This window comes from Lagopus leucura, unplaced genomic scaffold, assembly GCF_019238085.1.
Source record: "Lagopus leucura isolate 7727_CA_CO unplaced genomic scaffold, USGS_WTPT01 Super-Scaffold_100009, whole genome shotgun sequence".
In the NCBI taxonomy this organism is placed as follows: Eukaryota; Metazoa; Chordata; class Aves; order Galliformes; family Phasianidae; genus Lagopus; species Lagopus leucura.
Window position 1 is genome coordinate 4,239,118 of NW_024962266.1, and position 25,078 is coordinate 4,264,195.

The 25,078-nt window shown below is 39.3% G+C and overlaps 1 protein-coding gene across 11 annotated transcripts in view; it reads left to right on the forward strand.

Moving 5' to 3' along the window:
- CEP350 (centrosomal protein 350) overlaps nt 1-25,078 on the forward strand; it is a 72,948-nt gene that overhangs the window by 33,524 nt on the left and 14,346 nt on the right. For 8 of the 11 annotated variants that reach the window (XM_042873151.1, XM_042873152.1, XM_042873150.1 and 5 more), the window contains exons 24-38: nt 288-472; nt 684-771; nt 1,141-1,287; nt 2,545-2,702; nt 5,829-5,951; nt 8,684-8,883; nt 10,274-10,485; nt 11,698-11,842; nt 14,580-14,740; nt 15,211-15,350; nt 15,918-16,000; nt 17,050-19,154; nt 20,131-20,520; nt 20,607-20,753; nt 21,880-22,002. In XM_042873151.1, the coding sequence (XP_042729085.1) occupies nt 288-472; nt 684-771; nt 1,141-1,287; nt 2,545-2,702; nt 5,829-5,951; nt 8,684-8,883; nt 10,274-10,485; nt 11,698-11,842; nt 14,580-14,740; nt 15,211-15,350; nt 15,918-16,000; nt 17,050-19,154; nt 20,131-20,520; nt 20,607-20,753; nt 21,880-22,002 (4,407 nt within the window). Of the gene's footprint in view, nt 1-287; nt 473-683; nt 772-1,140; nt 1,288-2,544; nt 2,703-5,828; nt 5,952-8,683; nt 8,884-10,273; nt 10,486-11,697; nt 11,843-14,579; nt 14,741-15,210; nt 15,351-15,917; nt 16,001-17,049; nt 19,155-20,130; nt 20,521-20,606; nt 20,754-21,879; nt 22,003-23,866; nt 24,336-25,078 lie in introns of those variants that run through there. The other 3 variants (XM_042873159.1, XM_042873161.1, XM_042873160.1) reach the window with 2 other exon arrangements.

Here is a 25,078-nt window from a genome sequence, read left to right on the forward strand (position 1 = left end):
GCTTTAGAGAAGAGTGATGTTTTGAGGTAGATTATAAAAACCCAGTGGATATATTCTTCCCAATACTCATATCCAGGAGATAAAAGCAGATGCTGCTTCTTATTCTCATGAGGAGACATCCCAAGAGTGTCACAAAACACAGGGCAGAAAAAGCTGCTCTTGCAGTAGCTCAGAGAGAAAAAACATATTCCCTTCTTACGCTGAACCACATGCATACACACAGTTTGTACTTGAAAAAAGCTTTGAAATTTATTAACAAACTATGCTAAATTTGCCTTGCCTTACAGGAGCTAAGCATGCCTTTCTCAGGAGGACAAGATAGTTTCTCTAAATTTACTATGGAGATGGTAAGACAGTACATGAAGGAGGAGGAGGTGCGAGCAGCTCATCAGTCCTCGCTACTTCGGCTCCGGGAGAAGGCTCTGAAAGAGAAGACAAAGGCTGAGTTAGCTTGGTTGGAGCACCAGAGGAAGTAAGACGATGTTGAATATACACTCTTGCTAACTGCTCATTTTCTTATGAAAATCTCCTACTTACATTGTTTTGTAATACCCCACTCCTTTGTGATTAAGTACCAGTGGTTGAACAAATCTTCTGATTTCTGTAATCTATGCAGATGTTATTTTGTGGGTTTTTTCTTTCCTTTTTTCCTTATTTAATCATCTCTTGCAATCTGTTTGCAGGCATTTGCGAGACAAGGGAGAGGATGACAAGATGCCCCCTATTCGAAAGAGGCAGCGTGGTCTTCTGCTGAGACTACAGCAGGAAAAGGTAACTGATGCTTTGTAGGAAAATCCTATAGAAACTTCTTTGATGCTTTGGACACTGTAGAAGTTAAGAACTGATGGCTCTGTGCCAGGCTTTTGGATAGAAAAACAGCATTATTTCTCACCATATAATAATTCATCTTTTGATGGTATATAGCATGTTGTTTTAAAAGGTTCTTCTATATCAGTAATCTCGTGGATTGAGACCTGAGTGTATTAATTGATTGTCTGTTCTCTGGTGCCAAAATTGCAGGCGAAGTACTTCATCACAGTTTTGCTAACTTTAATCTCGTATTGTGGACACTGAGAGTTTCAGAGTGTGTTGGAGAGCTGTCTGTCAAACTTACTTTGCTTAATCTTTTATACCTAAAAGGCAGAAATTAAGCGTCTTCAAGAGGCCAACAAGGCTGCTCGGAAGGAGAGACAGCTAATCCTTAAACAGCAGGCAGAAATAGAACGAATCCGTCAGACTACAATGAAACTGCAGGAAAAATTGAAATCTGCAGGAGAAAACAAGCTTGTAAGTGTTCTGTACAGAAGTTGGAATCTTCACCTCTTTGTGCTGCTGGTATTTGACTCAACTACTAGCTTAAAAGCTATTGGATTACACCTGTCACTTGAGAAATTTATCTGCTCAAATTGTCTTACCCTGTATATTTCAGCAATTTTGTTTGTTTAATTTCTTCAAATCGTTTGAGGAAATGCATACGGAAAAGTATTAGAAAATGTTTTAACTGGACAGTAGACAAGAAAGAAAGTGACAGACTCCTTAGCATGGTCTGTTTTGACAGGACAAGGGGAAATGGGGACTAAAACTAAAAGGGGAGATTTAGATTGGATGTAAAGAAGAAGTTTATTATAATAAAGGTGGTGAGGCACTGGCACAGACTGCCCAAAGAGGTGGTGGTGCCCCGTCCCTGCAGAAAGCCAAGATCAGGCTGGACAGGGCTCTGAACACTGATGGAGCCATGGGTGTCCATGTTCACTGCAGGGGAGTTAGACTAGATGGCCTTCAAGAGGCCATTCCAACTCAAACAATTCTGTGACTCTGTGGTGATGATTAATTCTCAAGCTTAAGTAATGACTTTGGGAATATCAGCTTTTGGATGTTTGAATATCTTGGACTCTGATTCTATTAATCTGATTCTGTTTATCCGATAATAGAACTAAAACGTAAGCTCCAAAACCTAAGCTTGCTGGTTTTTGTGTTTCAGTGTTATTAAACAAAGTTTCTCGCATCTTCAGTGCTGGAACAGGTTGCCCAGATAAGCTGTGGATGCCCCCTCCCTGGAGGCATTAAAGGAGAGTCTGGATGGGGCTGTGAGCAGCCTGGTCTGGTGGGAGGTGTCCCTGCCTACAGCAGGGCCTTAGAGCTAGTTGATGTTACAGGTTCCTTCCAACCCAAACTGTTCTGTGATTCTGTGATCAAGACAGGTTTGGTAACCAGCTGAATCCTTACGAAATTCTGGAAATGCAAATGTAATAATAATGAGAGGACTTGTTTCCTTAACTGAACTCTAGTAGGATTTTTTGTTCTAGTTACAGTCAAGGGAGAACTGAAATTGTGGTGGGAAAAAGGATACAAAAAATGATGTCTAATGAGAAGAAGTTGGAGGATAAAGCTAAAATATGTAGGCGGCCAGGCTTAACCTGAAGTATTATTTGATGTAATCTGAGGATAAGTAAGATGAGTTAACACAGTTCAATAATAAATTCTAAAAAAAGGATAACTTTTCATGCTTTTAATGTTGTTGTTTTTTTTAACATATATTTGCAGGAACTTCACAGTGAGGATGACGTCAAGCAGAGCAATGGTTCTAGCCTACTTCTAACTGATGCAGAAACACGCAGCCCTTCTCCAATATCTATCTCCAGCAGTGAGACCAGTAGCATCATGCAGAAACTTAAAAAGATGCGCAGCAGAATGGATGAGAAGTAACTAAATTTTCTTTTCTATTACAAAGCTTTGCTATTTTAATGAAAACAAATTGGTTCAGACAGTATCTGCACTGAAAACGGTTATCAGACAGACTACAGTGATACTGAGATCATATGCAGTGATGTCTTTTCAGAATCAGCCTGAAAAAGAACTAATTATAAGCATTGATAGAGCTATATTAATCTTTGAAGAGAATATTTCATAGGATATGTTTTTTTCCTTGAGTACAGAAATGCAAGTCAGTAAAAGCATATCAGTTTAAGAGATTGTGATATCTGTACTTGGCAGGAAAATTGATTGCTTTGAGCTTAACAGTGTGTCTTGTCAGACTTCTTAGAATGAAATACCTTAAGGCAAATGATCAAAGTGATGCCTGTATCTTGTATTTCTGCTTTTCCCTTTTATATATCTGGTTCATGGAAGGTCAGGGAGCTTGTGTGTGACTGAGAAGACAGTAAGACCTTTTATTTTTCTTACATCATCCACAGGTTGGGAAAAAAACAGCTGAAAACAGCTGTTAGTCTTCAGAGGAAATAATCAAGTATATGTGGAGTTGCTGGGTCTGGAAACTAAGACTGAATCTGTTGATTTCACCTGTTGAATTGTTCTGTATCAAATAAGTTGTTTCTCTTCAGTGCAGGAATTACTTTGCTTTAAGCATTTCAAATATTTTAGCAGTATGTTCTCATTAGTTTGAAGTCCTACGTTCTTATTTGAGACTAACCCATTCAAAATCTGACTTGTGCCAGTTAACCCCACATAATAGTCTCTGCTTAAACATTTTTTCTGAATTTTGAACCAAGGTAGCTTGCCTCATTTTTGTTTGTGTGGTGATCTTTGTAATGTCCTTTCTTTGAAACTCATAGCAGTTAGAGCAAATATCAAAAAAGCAAGCACTGCCTTTTGTAAAGGCAAGCTGTCTGTGGCTCCTTAGCATCCTGCTTGTGATCGTTTGGGAAGGACATTTCCTATATCTGCATGCATTTGTGTATGCTGAAGATTAAACAGCCCAAAGCATCAAAACAGTGAGAGAGGATTGGTGTAAGTAGTGGGGGAAGGAAGAACAAATCCACATTCTGTTTGAATAGTCTCCGTGTTCAAGCCTGAAAATTGGATGCTTTGTTATTCAGACCCTTCTGACAGGAACTAGTGAACTGAAAAGACAAAATCACAAATGATAATCCAAGTTTCTGAAAGACTGTATTTCTAAAACTTAACTCCTAGCATTCCAAGCTGTGTGGAAAACCTCACTTTCATAACAACAAACTTTCCCTAAGTATGTGTTGAGGTTGGTAAATTGCATAAGAGGGGAATCAGAAATAGGCTCAGAAGAAAGATCTTGGAAACCTGCATGGAGGTGGCCTGCAAACAAAACAAGTTCTTTGTCTTCTTTTTCCCTCAGTTTCAACATACAAAGTTTAGAATGGTGATATTGTGTTACAAAACTGAATCACAGCTTAAGAATTTGGGTATTATATTAGTGCTAATGTTAATACATTATGTTAATGTAAAAGATTACAAATGTGTTTGTGTTTATGTCTTCCTTTGCCACTTTTTTTCAGGTAGCCTTTTTAGTCAATATTGTTTCTGAAATGTTTGCTTTATTCCTAAGCAACGGTAAAGATTGCATGTTAGTAAATGAATCTCTATAGTACAACAAAGGACAGTAACAGATGCAAAGTGTGTTTTATCCTTGAGAATATTTTAATTGCAAGTCCAAAATGTTTGTCATCTGGGGTATATGTTTCAAAAGGGTAGGCATCAGGATTTCAGCTGCAGTAATTACTGTGAGGAGCATCAAGTGGAAGTTGTACTTGTGTGTGATGCAGTGTATGTGGCCGTGCATTTTTGATTTTATAGTTTTGTCAGATTGCTCTACACGTTCAAAGTATTTTGTGTAAACATAAATAATTCTCTAGAACTTCAGTCTTCTTGACTGTATACACATCTTGCAGGTTTTCCTGATAGTGGTAGCTGTGCTTATTGACTGAAAAACAGTGCCAACTTAGTACCTAATTTTTACATCCTTGTTTATAAAATACCTAAGAATAACATTAACATAATATTTACTTAGAGTATATTTAGGGAACTGTCTGCTTGAAAAACGAGTTGTGTGATCCTGCAAATGGGAAGAAACTGAATGAGTAAAATATAACAGAGCTAGAGAAACACTTTATCTGTGAGACAGCTTTAATATCTCTTCTGTTAAAAGGACAATGAAAGAGTTGTTCTGTTTTAATTATAACTCATGAATCTGCATAGCCTGCATGTGAACAGGAGCATGCTCTGTCAAAGAGAATTAACCCTTCTGCCCATGCTTGCCTTGCATATGCAGCTTTAATGATAATTCGTACAGCAGAAGAACTAACTAAATGCTCATTTGCTTTTGCTTTCTTTAGTATGCTTCTTACCCTGCTTTGTAGTTGCTACAGAGCTGTGCAGAGCATGATATTTTGCTATAAATATGATAATATGCTAGGAATTAGCTTAAAACAGTCTTCCATTGGAAAGTAACATTTCAGTCACGGTGTTAAGTTTATGTAGTTTAAAAAAATACACAGGCATTATCTTTCTGCAGAAATGAAAGTGAGTATTCTGAGACCAAGTCTGTGCCTTACTGCAAAATCCAAGAGCAGCTGGAAGTTGAATACAGATATATTTCAGACTTTTTCTGGATTTGCTTGAGTTTCTTTAAATAAATTCATCCTTTTTTAAGTTTCAGACTGGCAAAGCTGTCTATATTACAGAAGCAGCACTCTGTTTAATGCTAGCAGTATTCTCTATTAAGGATTAGAATAGCAGAAGTCACAAGAAGCTGAGGTTGAGATGTTAGCAGGTGCATGTGTAAGTTTGTATCAGAGTAATAAAACTTCAAAAAGTTAAAGAAAAACAGAGCAATGTGAAAGTAGCATGCCTTTAACTAACAGAAAATGAAGTGTTATAACTTATGCACAAGTGTATGTTTTCTTATTACCTTCTGCATAACAATGTACAATTTTTCTACCCAAGGTGTTAGGTTAAATGCAATTAATTTTAAAGTTCTTTGCTAGATGCTGTCCTTTTCTCATTCTTTCTGCCTTTTTTTTTTGCTTAGTTTTAAACTCTTCCTCCTTATTTTGTAGACACTGCTCTCCTGTTCACTACTTCTTCTCTGTCTTTACGTCTCACCACTGGGCCTCTCTCAGTGTCTGTTTTCCCAACCTCCACCCCAAATTCCAGCTGTATATCTACAACCAATTGGTCAGGTAACTGTACCTTTCTCAAGTGATAGACTCTTTGATAGAGCATGCTCTGTTCAGTCCTAAAAAATCAAGAGGTGGTTCTTCACTGAACAGTTTTGACACTTTTTCCACACTGATTCCAGATTAATCTCTTGTTTCCACTGTGTTCTGAGTAGCACACAGACAGTTCACTTTGCTGTCCAGTTGCTACTTCAGAACAGCTGATGAAACTGTCTAGTTTGGCTTTAAAATCTGTGTGTATTAGATATAAATACAGTTCAAGTATAGGGCAAAACTTCCAAGTTGTTATTTTTGTTATAGGCAGACCTAATGTGTGACTTTAGCACCAGACAAATAGTTAAGACTTTGAAAATTACGATGATGTAATCTGAGTGCTTCTGCTTCCCCTTTGCTCCTGTAGATTTCCTGCCTTGAAGATACCAGATGTGGTTCATGCTTTTCTAATATTTTCCTCCCTGTGAAATTGCCCCTGCTGTGGAGGATGAACGTGTGCCCTTGGTGTTGCAACTGGAACCCTCTAGACTGTAGCAAATGCTAAGGCAGTATGCATGCTACCTTGTGGTGGTTCTGACCTTTTAAACCCCTGGGTTATAAAAGGGTCTTTAGCTATGCTCATTTAATCGTCTTCTTCCTAAAGCACGAGTGTTTGAGCCTTCTTTCCCTCTCGTTAGTGCTCTTTTTGACCAACTTGTAGTTTTCTTATTACTTGGTCTTTGTATGGTGATTAGTTTCACAATCATTTAGTTAGTTCTGCTCTCCTGCTTGTGGCCTCCTGGGTTAATTCATTTGACATCTGCTGTTGAAGAGTCTTGCACCTTCATATCCATTTATTTCAGCCTTTCTCTTGAACTTTACTCCAACTGGATTTGCCTCCCTCAAGACCCAGTCAAACATGAAGATCCAGGCATTCTGATGAGATGAAACAACTAGTGAAAGAAGAAGAAGAAGTTTGCATTGAGATCATTATTGTAGTAATGACCTACATAACAAGTTCCAAAGATATGACCTACTAAATTAATTGGAACTGATGTGTATCTGAAAGTAAGAGCTGATAAATCTGGTAGTGCTAGTGAAAGACAACACGGACAAACATGGCGCTCTGTCATGTTTGTAGTGCAATTATCGCTGGCAGTCTAGCTTCTTAATGTTATTAATGTCAGTTTTCTGTAAGACTAGATAATGTTTGATGCCTATCTATAGGAAGCGATTGAAAAAATACGGGAAATCCTGGCATCTGTTAGCTGAAAGGTGACAGGTATTCCAGAGTGATAGAGGTGCTGCTTTTCATCTGCTGTTGCTCTGGCCATAGTAAAGAGGTGTGTGTGCGTCTTACTGGCTTCTGAAACTTGACATCATCACTTTTCCACATAATCTGAATCTGTCTCAAAGAAGGAATCATCATAATCCTTCTGATGAACTGCCAGCTCATTTTACCTGGGAACAGAGTGAGCAATGCTGAGAGAGCAAACAACCAATGTCATTCATCAGGCAACACCTGCAGCTTACCCAGTTGGCCATTGCAGTCTCTGTATTTATAAAGGTAGTTTGAAACATGGGAGGTTAAAAAAGCACAAATGGAATTTGTAGCTTAAGAACAATAATGCTAAGTATTTGGATTGTTTAAAAAATTACAAATTATAGAATACACTTTCAAAGAAAAGTCTCACAGGACTTGGAAGACAGCATTTTTAGGCACCCATTCTGTACTTCTGTACCCATTTGAGCACTCTCTCTAGCTGGCAAAAACCATCTTGTTTTCGAAGAGTGGTTCTGTGACATTAAGGATTTCATTGCAGGGGATGGATGGATTGATGTATGCCCTTCTCTAGAGTTGGCATGTTAGAAGAGTATACGGTTGATATTGACCTTCCAGTTGCTATCTTAAAGACTGAATGCTATCTTCTTGATAACTTCAGCATCTAGATAGAAACAAGAGGTGATTCTGTTCAGTAGCTGGCAAAGAAAAGTAGTACACATGCATAAACTTATTCATGCTAGTGACATTTTACATTAATTTCCTCATCTCTGAGGTTTCATGCACAATTTGAGAAGTCTTTGTCACAGATCAAAAAGATCTACAGATTTTCAGCATGAGCTTTCTTTCTTTTCTTAGTTTAAACTAGTAGCCAGGACTGTTAGTAGGTGGGAGAACAGTCCTGCATCCTTACCCTCTTTATGTTGTTAGCTGATGATTAACATTCCAAGCGATGATACTCAATCCAGAAATGATACTCAAAGGAGGAAGGATAAAGGCTCCAGTAATTCCAGTAAATCTTTCAGGTGGATTATTACACAGGAACACCTCTTATAATTAGTTATTTAGAAAGGACTGTGGGGCAGCTGGGGTCACAGTATTTCTCTGTCACTGGAACTAGCAAAAAGATAGGTTCATTTTTCACAGTCACTGCTTTCTTGAGGGTTCCAGTTTCATACCACAGGTACTTCTCATGTTCTGAAATTAGGAGCTGACCCTGTTCATTTTACTGAATATATCATTAGCACTTTTAAAAATGTTGAAAATTCTTTGAATGTTAGTAGCAGTTTTATAATATCTTGTAGGCTTTATTTACTGGGGAAAAAAAAAAAAGTGTTCTCTGTATGTCAGAAATCTAGGAGATAGTAGTTAATGTGGCAGTTTCCCTAGAAAACAATTTGAATAGCTAAAATTCTGGAAACTGTGGCAATAGAGCGACTGGTTTTTGGGGTCTTTGACTATCTTCTGCTATGTCTGCCAGGTTCCTAACTAAACGAGAACAGAAGCTGATGCAGCGTCGACAGAATGCTGAAGAACTGTTGGAGTGGAAACGCCGTCTGGATGCAGAGGAAGCAGAAATACGGCAGATAGAAAAGCAGGCTTTGGCTGCCTGGGACAAAGAGCTGCTTAAAACCAAAGCGGCCAAGAAAGAACTGGGGGATCTGAGAGCTGAGCCCAAAGGTAGTAGAAATTTTGGGAGGAACTTAGGCAAATAACTCAAGTCAAGCGTAACTGGGCAGAATGATTGCTTAAGTTTGCACTTCTTTTCTGTGATCTTGTGGTGGTTCTTTTCTCACTTTCTGCAGTCTGTGACATCTTTGGCCCTGTTCTTTTTACCTCTGTTTTAAACCTTGGTCAGACGTGAATTCCAGTTTTGCTATGTATTTTCTCATGTGTTTCTACATACAATCTGAAATCCATTTCTGTTTTCTCAAAACAAAAACAGTACGTGATCTTTTGCTGATCTTATCCTGAACTTACCTTTGTTCAATAAACGTTTGAACTCTGCGACTGTGCTGTAGTATGCTAGGATGTAGTTAGTACAAATAGTGCTACTCTGAGAAAACAGGTTCCCAAATTTTAGGGGCTTCAGTCTTATCACTCTGTCTTAAGTGGAATGTACTTTGAGCACGGACCACAGAAAATTGTATTGCAATGGGAGAAAGTAATGAAACTTCAGGGACTGTTCTCAAAATAATATTTTTTCCTCCCACCGTTGAAAGGGGGTGATAGATTCACTGAAGGTCCAAAGGGAATTTAGAATGATGTCCTATCACACTTGTCACCGAAAAGCCTCGTGGATCTTAGGCGTGTGGAAAACACTTTAAAGATGTTGTGTGTGCAAGCCACGACGTTCCAGCAAGAGAAAATTCAGCATGCTAAACACAGAGACGCGGATGAGAAAATACATTTACTTTCTGTTAATTGTGTCTACCAGTGAGCACTGGAGCACGGCCCTGCTTTGGAAGAAGTTCTTCTCCCTAGCCTTTGCTCAAATATTAAATAGTTCTTCATGGCTGCTTCCATAATGCTGTGACTCCTGCGGAATTTAGTAAACAGGAATATTGAAAACCCAACTTATTATTTTACTTGTTGCCATTTGAGAGACTCATGATGAAATCATAACATTAAAATGTTCTCTGCAACGGCTGTAAAGGAAGCAATCAATTCTAAATTCAAGATCTGACTTGTAGATTATGTGCTCCACCATGACTTCTTCAGACTAATAGTGACTCTTGCTGTTGCATGGCTAACTGGAAGGACAGGTTTCCCTAATAATCTTTCTGGAGTATGTTGTCTGGAAAATGTTATAATATTTTGAGGAGTTTTTTTGGTTTTGACATTTGGCAGTCACTAAGACTAAGTAGTCTTAAATCATAGTTCCCTGGAAAACATCCGTTTTTCATACTAGGTATTTCAAAGTCAATTTCTAGATAAGTGACTAATGCATACCCATTTGACTTACACTGATAGCAGTTACTACTTTGTATGCAGACAGTGATTACTCTGAAGGCATCTAAGCCAGTGAAGATTCTTATGTGGTTTCTTTTTTCTCATTATTCAATCTCAGAAACAGCCAGTGAAGAAGAGTCTCCAGTGCCTTCTTGCTCTTGTGTGAACAGTGAAAGCTCAGTCCCAGAAGAGCTTGGCAGTCCAGCTGCAGAATCCGTCCCATCAGCGACGATGGGCCATGGACAGCCAGAAAGCCCAGATCGGAGTGCAGTTAATGAAGACATTATTTATTCTGAAGACTTCAAGTCTTCTACCTCACCTGACAAACTTGTGAGTGAGCTTTTTATGCTACATAAATTCTTAGATTTCTAAAAGGGGAAGACGAGTAATAGTCTTTCCAATTGCTGAAACAGAGGTTAAACTGTGGTATGTAATACCACTGTATGTTATTAGGATAAACATTGTGATCAGTTACGTTCTTCAAAGTCTTGATGAAAAATTGCTTGAACACAGAGTTTCAGTGTTTTTAAATCCGTAGGTAGTCTTGCAAAATGTTCTGCGTGTGTCACGTAGGTATGCAGTATTAAGTGGCGGAACACTGACCCAGTTAAACAATGTGTATTAGCTGTAGGCGAGCTTGTCACCATTGTATGAATTCTTTGAGGCTGAGGAAACTATGCCATGTTCTTCTGCCTTGCTTTATTTGCATATTTCCCAAAGTATAGCTATAGGATGAGGAAACATAGCTGTAATCTGGTACACAGTCCCTTGAGTTTCAGATTATAACTGCTTTCTAGTTCATACAGCCTTATTGTTCTGTTTCAGTAGTTACTCCTGCTTGGTTGACAGTTTTGGTACATTTTGTCCTGACAACTTTGCTTTGCACTGAATCAGAGAGACCAAAAATGCACTTTGTGGAAAGTCAGAAGAACTGCCATTACAGACACTTTCTTCTTGTAAAGTTTCCTGAGAATATATTACAGTAAAATGTCAGATACGCACTAGAGGTCATGATTGAGATGTGTGAAAAGTTTGTAGCATGACACTGAAGCAGTAAGCGGAGTTTTGGAAGAATAATTGCTCTTAGAATTTTTTGCGTGCCTACAGAGAAACAGGGCTCCTCTTGAGTGATTTAGAATGGCATCTCTCACCTCTTGTATGAAATTGTCCTTTTGGATTTGCAGGTATATTTAGTAGGTGTTCCCTTGAGTGTTACCTGTGAGTACAGATGTATTGAACACCTCTGAGTCACAGCCATGTCTGTTTACCTAAGTAGCAAGAAGGTAGTCTGAGCACGTTTATTGAAGTCCAGCCTCAAAGTAAGCAGTCCATTGTTGCTACTGCTGGTATTTTTGCTTTATTATTATTTTGACAAGCTAAGATAAAAGTTGTCTTAAGACAGCTGGATAGGTAACTTTGCTTATGAGGTGTTCTGTGGTCATGCCAGTCTCTCCTTGTAACTAGCTCCTGATGGCAGTGATCTGCTACTTTGAGATTGAGCTTTACAAGCAGTTACTCATTTGTCCTTTTCTTCTCACACAGACTCCTCCCAAAAGCAGCATATCTGTATCAAGGCAAGATTCCAGCAAAGGCAGCCATAGATCTGGGGGACAGCTCCGTTCTCCTGTGAAGTCTCATCAGATATCTCACAATTGGTCTGATGAGTCTTTATCTATGACACAGTCAGGTAAGTATTTGCTTGGATTTAAATTGCTGTTTCAAAGCTAGTCATTTTAATAAGTAAATTTGCAAAGCAGACCTAGATATGATAAGGCAAGCAAATTCCTGCAAAATACTGGGTTTTGAAGTTCTGTGGGAGTATTTTCCCATGATGTAATTTGATCAATTCAGCATAAGAAGGCCTTTGCACAGATTCCTGCAAACAGTTGAAGAAGAGTCAATAGTTAATATGTCTAGAACTTAAAAGTACCAAGGTTGGCTGTGTGTTTAATAGACTACACTTCTCTGTTCTGCTTGTTTTAAGAAAGCAGAATATGGTTCAGCAGCATATGAACATGATTGTCTTCCTTCTGAACACAGCATGGCTTCAGAAGACACACAGCCCTGTTTATCATGGCAGTGCAAGTGAGCCCACTGGACCTGCACTGACATGTGCATGGTGGTTGGACATTTCATGGCATATCCAGAATGACTTTTTTTGTGGAGGAGTTTGAATTGTGTGCAGTAAAATGTGGCCTAAAGTTGTGTTTTGAGCTACAAGCATAAGATCTACTACATAGACTCCTATAAAAAGTATTCTAACCCAATGTCCAAGTGGGCTACCAGTAAATACATGGAGAGAGTATATACAAAATGAACTGGCACAGAGCCGTCCTTTCCCTGATGTGCTCTTGCGGTCTGTTAGTCATATAGACTTCATGAGCAGCCACAATCTGTGAGGTCACCATCATAAGCTCCATTGATCTGTGAAGACAGTTCTGATCGTTTCTCTGCTTTTAGTCTCTGAATGATCTTGTACTCCACAGTGCAGTTGTTACAGCATCCCAAATGCACTTCCTATTGGCAAATAAGGTAGCATTTTCCTGCATATTTTTGTTTTCTTTTAATTCCTTGAGTGAATGGTAAGTTTTTAGTGGAAGAAAAATAAGGCGGTTCTTTCTGTTGTATGTCCTGGCTGTTGTTTGGCTGGCAGATAGCTTCACTTGCATACTTAAATCTCTGGTCTTCGTAGTGCTTAGTGTGGCAAGCTTAATAATCCTTTCTGCTGTTTTTAGATTAATATGTATGCAAGTGCAGTAGTAATAATTTTAAAGCAGATATTCTGCTGGATGTAGAAATGAATACATACTCACTTAGATACTGAGTAATTTTTGTTTGCATTCTGGAGCACAGTTTGCAACCCAGTGAAGCATTCAGCAAATTGATAAACCTATGATCAAGTTCTGACTGACGAACCATATAAGGAAGCCATTATGAACAGTAGAACAGGCAACAGTGGTCATGGTCATGAAAATGAAGTCTTTGATTTCAAGTGCCAGAGACAGATGGAAAAAGGGGGAATTCCATCAAGGTGGTGCTGGTTTCATAATCATTCAATTGAAAAGAGGCAAATCTTCCAAGCTGCTGAGTAGTAGTGATGTCATTGCTATGTCCTGATGCATGCAAAGACAAGTTCGTCAAAGATGAAAGCATGCACCAGTTTTTTCTTTAATGAGTTGATCAATAAAAGCTATAATTACATAATGGTCACTTAGCATTCAGGAGGAGTTAAGTACAGTGGCATCATAAAGTACTTACGATTAGCAAGTGAGATTCCATTCTTTTCATGCCTTTTTTTTTATTATTATTCTGTAAATGCTACCAACAGTTGTTAGTGGAAAAAGAGTATAGTAGTGTGTATTTGCTGGATGTTGATGAAGTCCTTCTTTATTGTTGTCCTGTGAAATGGAGTTGATTAGCAAAATGTGCTGACCAGCTGGTATGGATAACTTATTTTCCTAGTGCCTTCAGTAGAGCAGTTGGGAGTTCATGAGCATCCAAGCCTCTTGTCTAGAAAACAGCATAGGTAATATCAAACGTTGGAAAAGCAGACCAGCCTAAAGCCTTCTGTTTGGAACTGCTGCTCTAGGTAGAAGTTGAGAGAGGGCATGGTAGAATGTGGTTATTCTGCAGTGAATCTAATCAACTGCAAAGTGTTCCATGCGAACAGAGGCAGAAAACCGTCAATGGCATTGAAGACCAGACTGCAGGGGATGGAGAGGAAAATGATTAAGAAATGTTAGGTAGAACATAGCTGTAGTCAGTAATGGCATCTTAGGAAAGTCTGTGAAGTTGAACTTGGAGCGAGGATGTGCCTCATAGCTTTGTGTAAGCAGTTGCTGAGTAGTCCACTGTGTGCCTAAGCTCACTTCTAGTCGCTTCACTCTGAATAATATGTCACTCTGAGGCCTGACAACAGTGAAATCTGTGTTGTTCGAGTTGGCTTTCCTTCCAGCTGTCAACCACTCAGCTTTCCTCTTCACAGATGTACTAACAAAGTGTACCTTGTAGCTTGAAATTTTGCATAGCAATTTTAAACATGCATTTCAGATATGTTTTTGGTATGCATCATTGGGTTATATTTTTAATGTGTCAGCAAATTTTAATGTCTGCAATAAGCTGTTAATGAGATAGCCATGAATGTGGGAGACAAATATGTGAACCAGTTTGCTAGCAAGTTATTACACATATCAGAACATCTTTCTTGTCTAAAATAAGATGCAGTGCTTTTTCTTTCCTGTGTTGTACAGCAGTGTTGTGAATCTAAGAATCCCCTTGGAGCCCTACTATGTTGAAATCAACATAATTTCTTTGCTGTTTCACTTGGGTTATCTTTTATATTTACTCTATGACTACTGATTGTTTTACATGGGACTGTTTTTTAATAGGCAAGCTATTTAAAGACTAAAACTGAACTTTTTCAGAAACAACTTCTGATCAAAGTGATATTGAAGGACGGATCAGAGCCCTGAAGGATGAACTACGGAAAAGGAAGTCTGTGGTTTACCAGCTGAAAAAGGAACAGAAAAAGAGGCAAAAGGAAAGACTGAAAGCACAGGAGGCCAGTCTGATCAAACAACTGGAGGTTAGGAATAGTAGAAGAAGGGCAAAATGAAAGCCAAGGCTGTTAGCTGTGAATAAATCATTATTATATGGATATTGTTGGCTGTTGTGTGAACGGCTGTGAAAGACACGTTACTGCAATGGAGACATGGCTGAGCTTTGGCTGATCAACAGTTTTCAGTAATGAACCATTGTCTTTGAAGCAAGACCGTGCGCTTTGAAATGTGTGTCTGTAAGGAGTTTTAGACAGTATTCAGGAGGGAACACATTAGTATCTCAGCTTGGGTTGCTCGTGAGTGTTGCTCATGTAATTTGACTTTGAAAGTGGGTTTCACAGCTATGGAGCTTTAGGAAGTTAAGTAGATTGCTTTATAGACAAACTGTGTGTCCTTAAGCATTTGAGACTGAGAATTATTTATTTGATAAGTTTTGTTTACAGAATGGTCGTTATGGTTTAGTCCTTTAACAGCCATAACTGTTTCTCTTGCTCAGTCATATGATGAGTTTATCAAGAAGACTGAAGCAGAGCTGAGCCAAGATCTGGAGGCATCACCCACAGCCAAACCTCAGATTAAAACTCCATCCTCTGCTGCTGCTGAAAAACCTAAGATCAAGGCACCACCACTCCATAGGTAAATGGGATTTCTTCTTTCTGAGATTATTCTGAAACCAATAGAGTGCTGCTAAAGCAGAAATCATCTGTGCAAGGAAAGCACTTCCACAGTGCTCTTCCTCAAACACTGGATTATGGCAGTGTACTGCCGACACATGTACTGATCACATCAGACCTAAAGCAGTTAAGATGCACTGTCCCTGTAATCATATCTCATTTCTGTCCTGCCCAGCCTCTCAGGTCCTAGTTCCAAGTTCTTTCTGAGTAACAGTTTTTCATGGAGTGAGCATTTGCAAAGTGGTTGTTTGAATTACTTAGCTAAACCGTTCGTCTTTGCAGCTTAATCTTGGTTGGGATCTTATGTTTTAAAAGGCAGATTCCATTGACTTCACTTCCTACAATATTTTAAGTGCTTCATTTTCTCCAGCAGATGGTGCAATTTTAGCTCATTTTTTTCTTTAAAAAAAAAAAAAAAAAAGAGTTTAGTTTCAGTAGTGTGGTACTGGATGCTTGTATTTCTATTTTTATTTGTTAAAAACAACAACCAAAAAACCTCAGTTCACTCAGTTTAATTTTTCAAATTTAGGCCAGAGACAGCTAAAAACTGGAAATCACTGACTGAATCAGAGAGATCAAGAGCATCTTTGGAATCCATTGCAGAGCACGGAGGTATGTAATGGAAAAATCAGTTCTACAGTAAAGATCTCGAAGCCTGACTATTTTAAACTTCTTTAATATTTTACTTCTTGATTCAGGAAGGGGCTCTAAGAGAACGTGCAAGCTTCATAAAACCATAATGATGAAGCTGCATTTTCCATGTTTTGCTTTTCCATGTTTTTGCTTTTTTGAGAGTAGATTTTCTTTAATTATGGCTTCCCCGTTGCTCCCCTGCTCACCTATTCTGAAACCCCATAGTATTTGAGTTCTGTATTTTAAAGGAATCATCTCATTTAAAAAAGAAAAAAATGTTGATGGGAGATGATGTCCTCTTCAAAAGCTAAAACCACTCTGTTGTACATCATATATTGCTACATTGGTTGTGCACTATAAATAGCTACGTTTTTTTTTGTTGCTTTGTTATTTGTATTTAGTAGGCTTCTGCTTTTGCTGTTTCCTGAATGCTCAGTATTTAGTTTATTCTTGCTGAGGTTCTTGTAAAACTGTAATTATGTGGCAGCCTTTTTCCTTTTGCTTAGTTCCCTGTTCCTCTGTCACTTGAGGAAAATAAGGAAATAAAAATGACGGCTTGAGAAGTAGTTGTTTAAGAACAGGTTTCTTTGAGATACTTTTCAGTGTTTTGCTGCCTGTCATTAGATAATTGCTGTATGCAATTCAAATCTTCATTGTTTTTATAGAATTGTAGAATGGTCTGGGTTGGAAGGAACCTTTAAAAAATCATCTAGTTCCAATATCCCTGCCATGGGCAGGAATGTTTTCTATTGGATCACATTGCACAGCCCTCACTGTGGGCTCTGTATCGTATGGTGTTACGCCAATACAAGGAACAGCATTAGGAAAACAAAGTGGGAGAACCTTGGAACTGGATGAATGTTGCCCATATTCATAGGCCAGGTAGAAATACCTGTTTCCAAAACATCATTTTGTATTTTTTAGGGTGGAAATCTTGATGTTTAACTTTGTTGCCTATGGTTGTGGTCTTCACTAAGATAATGTGGGCTGTATCGCATGTTGTGATTCATTTTCTGTTTTCCTTCAAGATGTTGTATCATCAAAAACTGAGAGATCTGTGTCTTTGCACACTAAGAAGGAGGCTGTGACAGATGTTCATGCAGAAGAACCTTCTGGAACATCTTCGTCAGTTTCAATGCCACCAAGTAGTTCCAGAGCAGGATTTGGTGATTCCCTAGAGAAGGTGTCCTCATCATCTCCTCTCAAAGACATAAAAGACATAAGCAAGATATCCCATGGGTCAGTAAGCACTGTGGAAAGTGTATCCAAGGAGGAGGCTGTCCTCAGTCACAAATCTGAGATATCGGAGAACTTGGAATACATAAAATCAGAGGAAAATGAGCTTGAAGATTCTCATGTTAAGTCTCTGGAACATTCAGATGTCTTGTTAACATTAGATAAAAAACAGGAGAGATCACTGGACATCCTTCCAGAGAAAATCCTCCATTCCGAAAACGAACCTTCTCTAAAGGAACCTTTTTGTTTGACTGTGGAAAGCCTTCATGGTGGGAAAGAAATCTTAGAAGAGAGACTGGCAGACAAAGATGCTGCAACTGTCCCAAGCGTAGAAGAATCTTCTCACAAACTGAGCATATCAGCAGAAGAAAAAGATAATCTGCTTTCAAAGCATTTGTGTATTCAAAAGGAGTCATCATACATTGAAGACTTTGAAGGATCCTCTTCCAGGAAACAGCCATCAATTGAAGAAGCACTTGCTGTGGAAGAATACGAAGATGATTTTGAAGCCTCTCTTTCATCTCAGGGGGGTCAAGGGGACTCTCAGTCACTGCAAGAGCAGTCCCTGCTCACACAAACCAGCAGAAGCAGATCCACCAGCAGAAGCAGATCCACCAGCCTTGGCAGCGATGATGAAATCAGTGAATGCCTCAGTGACAGATCTCTCTCTCTCTCTGGCAGCGTGCATTCAGAGAGGTTATTAGAACTTAAGTCCCCGACAGAACTTACAAAAAATACTGAATGCAGAGATGCGGAGAAAGATCAAGCTGCTGTTCAGTCACCACCATGGCCCTCTGTTTCAGTGACAGAAGAAATTGATAGTTTGCCAAACTTCAGCATAGATGATAGGGTCCTTGTAAGTAAAGTCCAACCTGGAACACTGCGATTCAGAGGTGTGACTGAGTTTGCCAAAGGGATTCGGGCTGGTGTGGAGTTGGATAAGCCTGAAGGGAATAACGGTGGAACTTACGATGGTGTTAAATATTTTGATTGCAAAGAAAAACATGGTATTTTTGCTCTTCCCCAAAAAATGTCTCACATTACAGAAAGTATTGATAGCCATTTAGATGCACATGAGTACGAAGACTCATCCTTTGATGATAGACTGGAGAAGAAAGGTAAAAATGAGCAGAAAGACAAAGGAATTTCCAAAACTAGCAAGGAAGATGAAAGCCAAAGTAGAGATGCAACAGAGACCTCTTCTCAAGGTAAAGCTGCTGCAGACACAGCTGTTTCAGAAACCTCAGCTGGAAAAAACATTGATGAGGTCTCATTTTCCAAAGCAAATGGCATAAGGATTTCTGTAGCTGCCAAATCCTTTGCCCAAGAGCAGTCTGTGGTGGCTTATCTGAAGCATGCTGTAACAGAGGAAACCAGCCTTACTCCTCCCATTTTTGATGTCACAGATAAGTTTTCCAGCGTTCAGTTGGATGACATCTCAGATTTCTTTTCTGAAAAGTTGGAGAGACAGAAAACACTGGGGGAAGAATGTTGTGAGAAGTTAAATGATCTCTCTCCTGGAGTTGTGGAGAAGCCTGCAACTCCGCTTCTGGATTTGCTGACAAAAGAAAAGAATCAATTAGAAGCTCAGCTTAAAATACCATTTGAAGAGGAAGAAAAATCCAAAAACCAACTGGAAAAGGTCAGTTTGCTCACAGACAGTCTGCTTAAAGATTTTGTGAAAGATACAGTCGACCAGTTACAGCAAATAAAGAAGATCAGGAATGAGAAAATCCAGCTCAGCAACCAGGAGCTCTGTGATGCAAAGGTGCACTGCAGTACCCCATTCCAGGAGGTAGAAGAGCAGATTTCTGATGGACTGGACAATTTTTTTCTAAGTTCGGACTTGGAAGATGACAGAGAAGAACTTTCTTCCCCAGACATGTGCCCCAGACCAGTAAGTAACAGACATCTTGCTCTGATTTTAAGAGCTGGTGATTCCTTTGATTATAGAATCTGAAGAATGGCAGTGTGGCAGCAGTTTGTTTTCTCACAATTTCTGTTCACTGATGTGATGATTGTTTGTATGTCTGTGTAATGCATGTTTTGGTGTTTCAAGGTTCACAACTCACTTTAGTATCCCCACAGGCTTGAAGGCAGATTTTGGCACATGAAAGTGAAAAACACGTCATTTAGATTGCATTCTGCTTATGTGTTTCATTTTCAAGTTGTTACCCTTGGTCTTAATTCTAAAGAAGTCAACATACTGTAGATTGTAAACTTACTTTTCTCTATTCTTGGTATGAAGTAATCATCCTGTAAAAGAATTGGTTCTTTTATAGATCATTAAATTGTCAGACTGCTCTATCTGCAGAACTAATATATCACGAGCAGTGGAAGTTCAAGCTACCTCGGAACAACCATTAATGAAACAGATTTAGGACTTGGCCTCTGCTGGAGATCCTAGTAAACCTGTCTCAATATATTATCACAGAAAGCTTCAGCTCATTTCACCATTGTGAGCACTGCTCAGTCACTAGAACAGCCATCACCTGCTAAAAGCTTTTAGGTTGTTAATGTAGATCTGAGAGCGCTGGTAAGCGAAGTAAAAAGTTGTATGTCACATTATCACTTTTTAAACTACTCAGCCTTTCATAAACAGATGAACATGAAGACAGACGGTGGGCCAGGAACACAACTGTAAGTAAGCTCTTTGGTAGCCTTCTGAAAGCATTCATCAGGAATGATAGAGGACCCGCGCATTTTAGTTGAAGCATCTGGAACTTCCCTGTGGGTTGTTTGTTGTTGCTGGGAGAATTTAAGAGTAGTTGTGTACGTATAACCTATCAGTAAAGTGTTTGAAAATCCAAGCTGAATATCTGATAGACAAGAATGTGATGCTGCTTTTAAATTTACTCTCCTGCAATTTACAGGAGAGCCCGGTGTTTGGTGCCAGTGGTCAGGAAGAGCTTGCCAAGAGGCTGGCGGAGCTGGAGCTCAATCGCGAGTTCCTGAGTGTGCTGGGAGATGAACAAGACTGGTTTGATGAAGACTATGGCCTAAGTTCCCGTAAGGTCCAGCAGAAGCAAGCCGAGGAACCAGCGGTGCTGCCCAAGGTAAAACCAGAGAAAGTTCCACCAAAGCCATGCGAGGAGCTTTTGGCAGTTCCTCATACTGCGGTTGAGGTGGAAAGTTTGGTGCATGCAGCAGCTGAAGAACTCTGGAAACTGAAAGAGCTGGGTCACGATCTTCAAAGTTTCAGCTTTCACACTGACTTTACCACTACCATCAAAGACTCGATAAACAAGCAGGTCTATAAAAAGGTACGGTCTTCAGGTGTTTTGCTTTTGTCCTTTGAATTGTTACTGTGAAGCACGGAAGCCTTAATTCTTATTTCTTCTCTGTTAAGGTGGTATTTGATTTAACAAAAGAGATCTTTGGGGAAATCTTTGCTGAGGATCCTAATCTTAATCAACCTATTTGGATGAAACCATATCGGAATGCGTCTGCTTACTTTCGCCGAGTGAAGGATCCAAATGATTTGGATGAGATCAAGGTAGGAAGAAATCCTTGTCATACAGGGAAGATGAGGTGGAAAATAGTGTATTGACAATTGCCTGATAGTAAAAATAAAGTCATAAGGGGTACGGACCATAGAAGATGTATTGAGAAGATAAATTAGATTACAGACCTGTAAGAGTTTGTCAGAATGGTCTGTTTCACTCAAAAGATTTGCCTCCCAGTCTTCTTGGCTGATACTAGCTGCTTTTAAACTACAGCCCTCGACTGATAGGGTGTCCTTGGTCTTACAAAGCTGGTATGCTCACAGATTGCTGCTTTAGCAGATTTCAGTGGAACGCTGTATTTTGGGGATAATGGCATGGATCCAACTGTAGGGTTGGGCCAAATGGGATGAGCTGGATTACTACTCTTTTCCTTTACTGAGATGTACCTGTGCCAACCTCATTGAGGACCGTGGAGTTGCCCAAGTTAATCCAAAATATAACTGGTGAGAGCGTTGCGGTATTTGGTAAGCCTCTTGAGGTCTCCTGTTGCTGGTAGGAGTGCTCAGCAAAAGGACAGAACCTCAAAAAGGCAGAGCCAGACTAGGACAAAATTGAATTTGTAGGGCAGCTTGTTAGGAAGACGCTCATCAGGACATAAATGAATACTATACTGTTTCTTCTGATTTTTTTTTTTTATTTTTTTTTTACTGTATTTTGATTATTTGTCTGCAGATAAAGCATGTTAACTCTCTATAAAGTTCAAAGTAGTATCTAGATCAACTTCTTAGTTGAGAATACTTTCAAAAAGCATATCTCAGAGGAGAGAAGGGACACAGGACAGGGACACCGAACTCCCGCTCTACTTTTCTTCAATATCTTCCTGCTAAATGAATGGTCATAATCTCCTGTTTACTGTACAGTTTAATTGAAAGTTCTTCTCAAGACTGCTGTCTCAGAAGTGGGTGTCATTTTTTTTTTCCCACTGCTGAATTTAATAACTGTTGCCTATGTAAGTCTGCCTCAAAGACTTTGCTGTAACTTTCTTGGTCCATCGTATGTCTTTTGACTAAACAGAAGCTTGCTGTGCTTTCTATCTTGACTTAGGGTAAGTACTTTGAGCTAAGAAATGACAACTACACACAAATGTTATTAAAACTCATCTTTTTTGTTCTGTAGAACTTCATTGCAGCTGAAGTACTGAAGCTTTTTAGTCTAAACAAAGAGCCTAATAACAAAACAGACTGGCAGAAGATGATTAAATTTGGGCGGAAGAAACGAGACAGAGTGGATCATATATTGGTGAGTGGATAAAAAAAAGCAGTCGTGTCCGATGCGGTCCCTCAGACTGAAGTATGACATGATCATATTTTTCAGATTTGATCATACTATTTTTGGAATGCAGAGTATGCAGGAGATCTTGATAGGTGTTTAATTTTAGAGAGCACAGTGTTGTCAAAACAAAGTAAACCAAAAATCAAGTCTGTTACCAATGAAGCGAGGAGACTTGAATGAATTCAGTTCAGGTTTACTGGATTTGGCTGGAGGATAGATTTGTGCACTGACAGAGGTTTAAGGCGTGAATTTGCATTGGAATAGTTGACTGAAAGGAGAGCAAACTTTTTCTTTGGGAAGGAGATATGGTTTTTTTTGTGTTGGTTTTTTTTCCCAGTTTTAAATGTTTTTATTTTGAAGTAATGTTGTTTTTATTGGAGGCAGAGATACTGAGATCATAATAGACATGATTGCTAACCAGATTGAGCAGAAAAATCTTTAGGTTAGAAGAAAGATTTCCATGAGATGGTGTGGGACGTGATGCTTCCTTCATACAGGACAACCAACCTGCCAGGTGGTACCCAAAGTTAAGCACTTCCTCAAAGCTAAGCAATGAACATGAGTTCTGCTCCTGTACCACTTGACATAACTGATGAATGCATCTGCAACTGGGCAGAGACTTAGAAACGAAGTGTTAAAACTGTGTAAGATGGAGCATATCTGGTGTGTACTAGTTTTGGAAGGTTACTTGTTGGCTTGTATTGCAGGATGATTAACATCTTTATTGGCTGTAATGATGGTGAAGGTTCTGCTTGGGAATATGAGTTGTCATTAACATCATGCTTCACTTAATTATACCTGAAATTGATTCCACACACGTGCACACATAAGTAACTTCAGGTCATGGGTAGTGTGGTCTTTTAATTGCCCATCAGTGGAAGGTTTCCAAAACAGGCTTTTTCTATAGGGAGAATGTGGAATGTATGTAAATAAAACGTTTAGGTGTAGGACCTGCATATCTTAGTACTCTTGATTCTGACTTATAGAAGCTGTTCATAATGTGTACAAAAAAGTCCTATGCTTAGATCCAGAGAAGAGTTAATAGTTCAACCATCATGCTTGTGTACAGATTTAAGACATGCTCTTAATTTCTTTGAGTCACACCTAGAAAGAAAGTTTCCTAAGTGGGAAAAATCCTTCCAGTTGAAGGCATCCAAAGTACTTTAGGTGGGATAAGTTGGAAGTTCAGACAGTCTGGTGTGTGAATTACATGTGTGATGTCTGTGGCCCAGACATCAGAGATTAATAGCACTCTGGCAGTTTTGGCTTAATAAATAATCTGTTTAATTTTATTTTGTTCTCACAAGTGCATGGTAATAAAATTTTAGCTGAAAGCTGGAAGTAACTGAAGATTGCAGCTTACCATGCTTTAGGATTAAGGCAGCCTCAGGGGCATTGCTACCAAAGCCATACTGTAATGCTGCTGCTATCAGAGAATCTTGTCACTAAAAACCTAAGGACACAGTATTTGGTTTCTTTTATTCTGTTTTATTAATATTTCTATAAAATATGAACTACTTGAATAGCTTTCCTCTGTCCCCTAGTCAGCCTTCAACTTGTGCTTAAGGTCATGAATTCTGTGGTAACACAAATGCGAGGCCATAACTGGATATACAGGTCTGTAAAAGGTCTGCAGCCTGTCTGCTAGTAACTCAGTGCAGCTCTGAGCAGAGGATCCAGTTGTGGAGTTTCACACGCATTGTTTGAAATGTATTCAAATAGTACAACACAATGATTTTCTGAAAAAGAAATCAAGATTTTTGGTAGGCTTAAGTATAGTAGAAACTTCTTTAGAAATGACAGCTGAAAATGCTTTCTTTGTTGAATTTAGGAGACCTGCATCCCTTTCAGTGTGCAGAATCTGCCACGTGATTGCCTGTAAGAGCTGACTGATTCTCCGTGTTCTTTTGCTGCTTATTAAGACAAAGATTATTAAAAATAAAAGGTGTTCTTCTTTTCAAAGAAAACGTAAACTTTATTTGTCTTCTATTACTTGCATTTAAACTTTGAGCACAAGTCCTTCCCAGTTTCTTCTTTCAACTAAAAGTAATTTTCAGAGGAAAACAGCTTTTTACAATTCTTACTGAGACAAGTACGTATTTGAGTGACTGAGAGGAGTGAATGCATCTGATGGCCAGTATGGACACACAGCCAACTGCCCCAGGAGCACAGTACAATTAATGCAGGGGTTTTGGTTCTGAGGAAGAAGAGTTTGTTGCACACCAGTTTCTCCAGTACAGCAGCAAAGGCTCTCAAATAGCTGTCTGCCATCACAGGTGGCTCTAAAACCTAAAGCCAGGTCTGTTTGCTGAACAGCCTTTTGCTTCTTCTGAAGACACTGAGCAAGCACCAGGCTATTTTGCCTGGTTTAATCTCTCCCTGGTTATTCTTGGAGGTGTCCCTGGTTTATCACACTGAACCCATTTCCTGATAATGCCTGGCTCCAGCGAAGTTCAGCCCTGTGGTAGTGGCACAGCAGTTTGAAAAGCACATGTTCTGGATGGGCCCTGGGAAGCAGGGTGGATCAGCCACTGCGCAGCCAAGAATCGAGGGGAGAACTGGATAGATGAGCAACTTCCACCAGCAACTGCATCCCACTTTCATCTGCCATTTCCCACAGCAAAATAGTTATCACTTCTTTTCTGCCACCAACAAAAGCCACTGTGCTTTTCTCCTTTTTTGCAGCATTAACTTTGATCAGGCTGGCAGATCTTTAAGGAGTCTGTATTTAGAGCACAAAAGCTCTTCATTACCATGTGTAGCAAGTCAGGAAGGGAAGGCAGAAGACCGGCATGGTTGAGCTGGGACCTGCTGGTCAAGCTGAAGAGCAAGAAGAAAATGCATAGGCAGAGGAAACAGGAATAGGCACCATGGGAAGACTTTAAGGAAGCTGCTAGGCTGTGTAGGGTCGGGGTCAGGAAAGCCAAGGCCCAGCTTAAACTGAACTTGGATGGAGATGCCAGAAAGAACAAGAAAGGCTTCTACAGGTGCCTCAGCCAGAAAAAGGAAAGTTCAAGAGGGAATATCCCCCATAGTGAGTGAC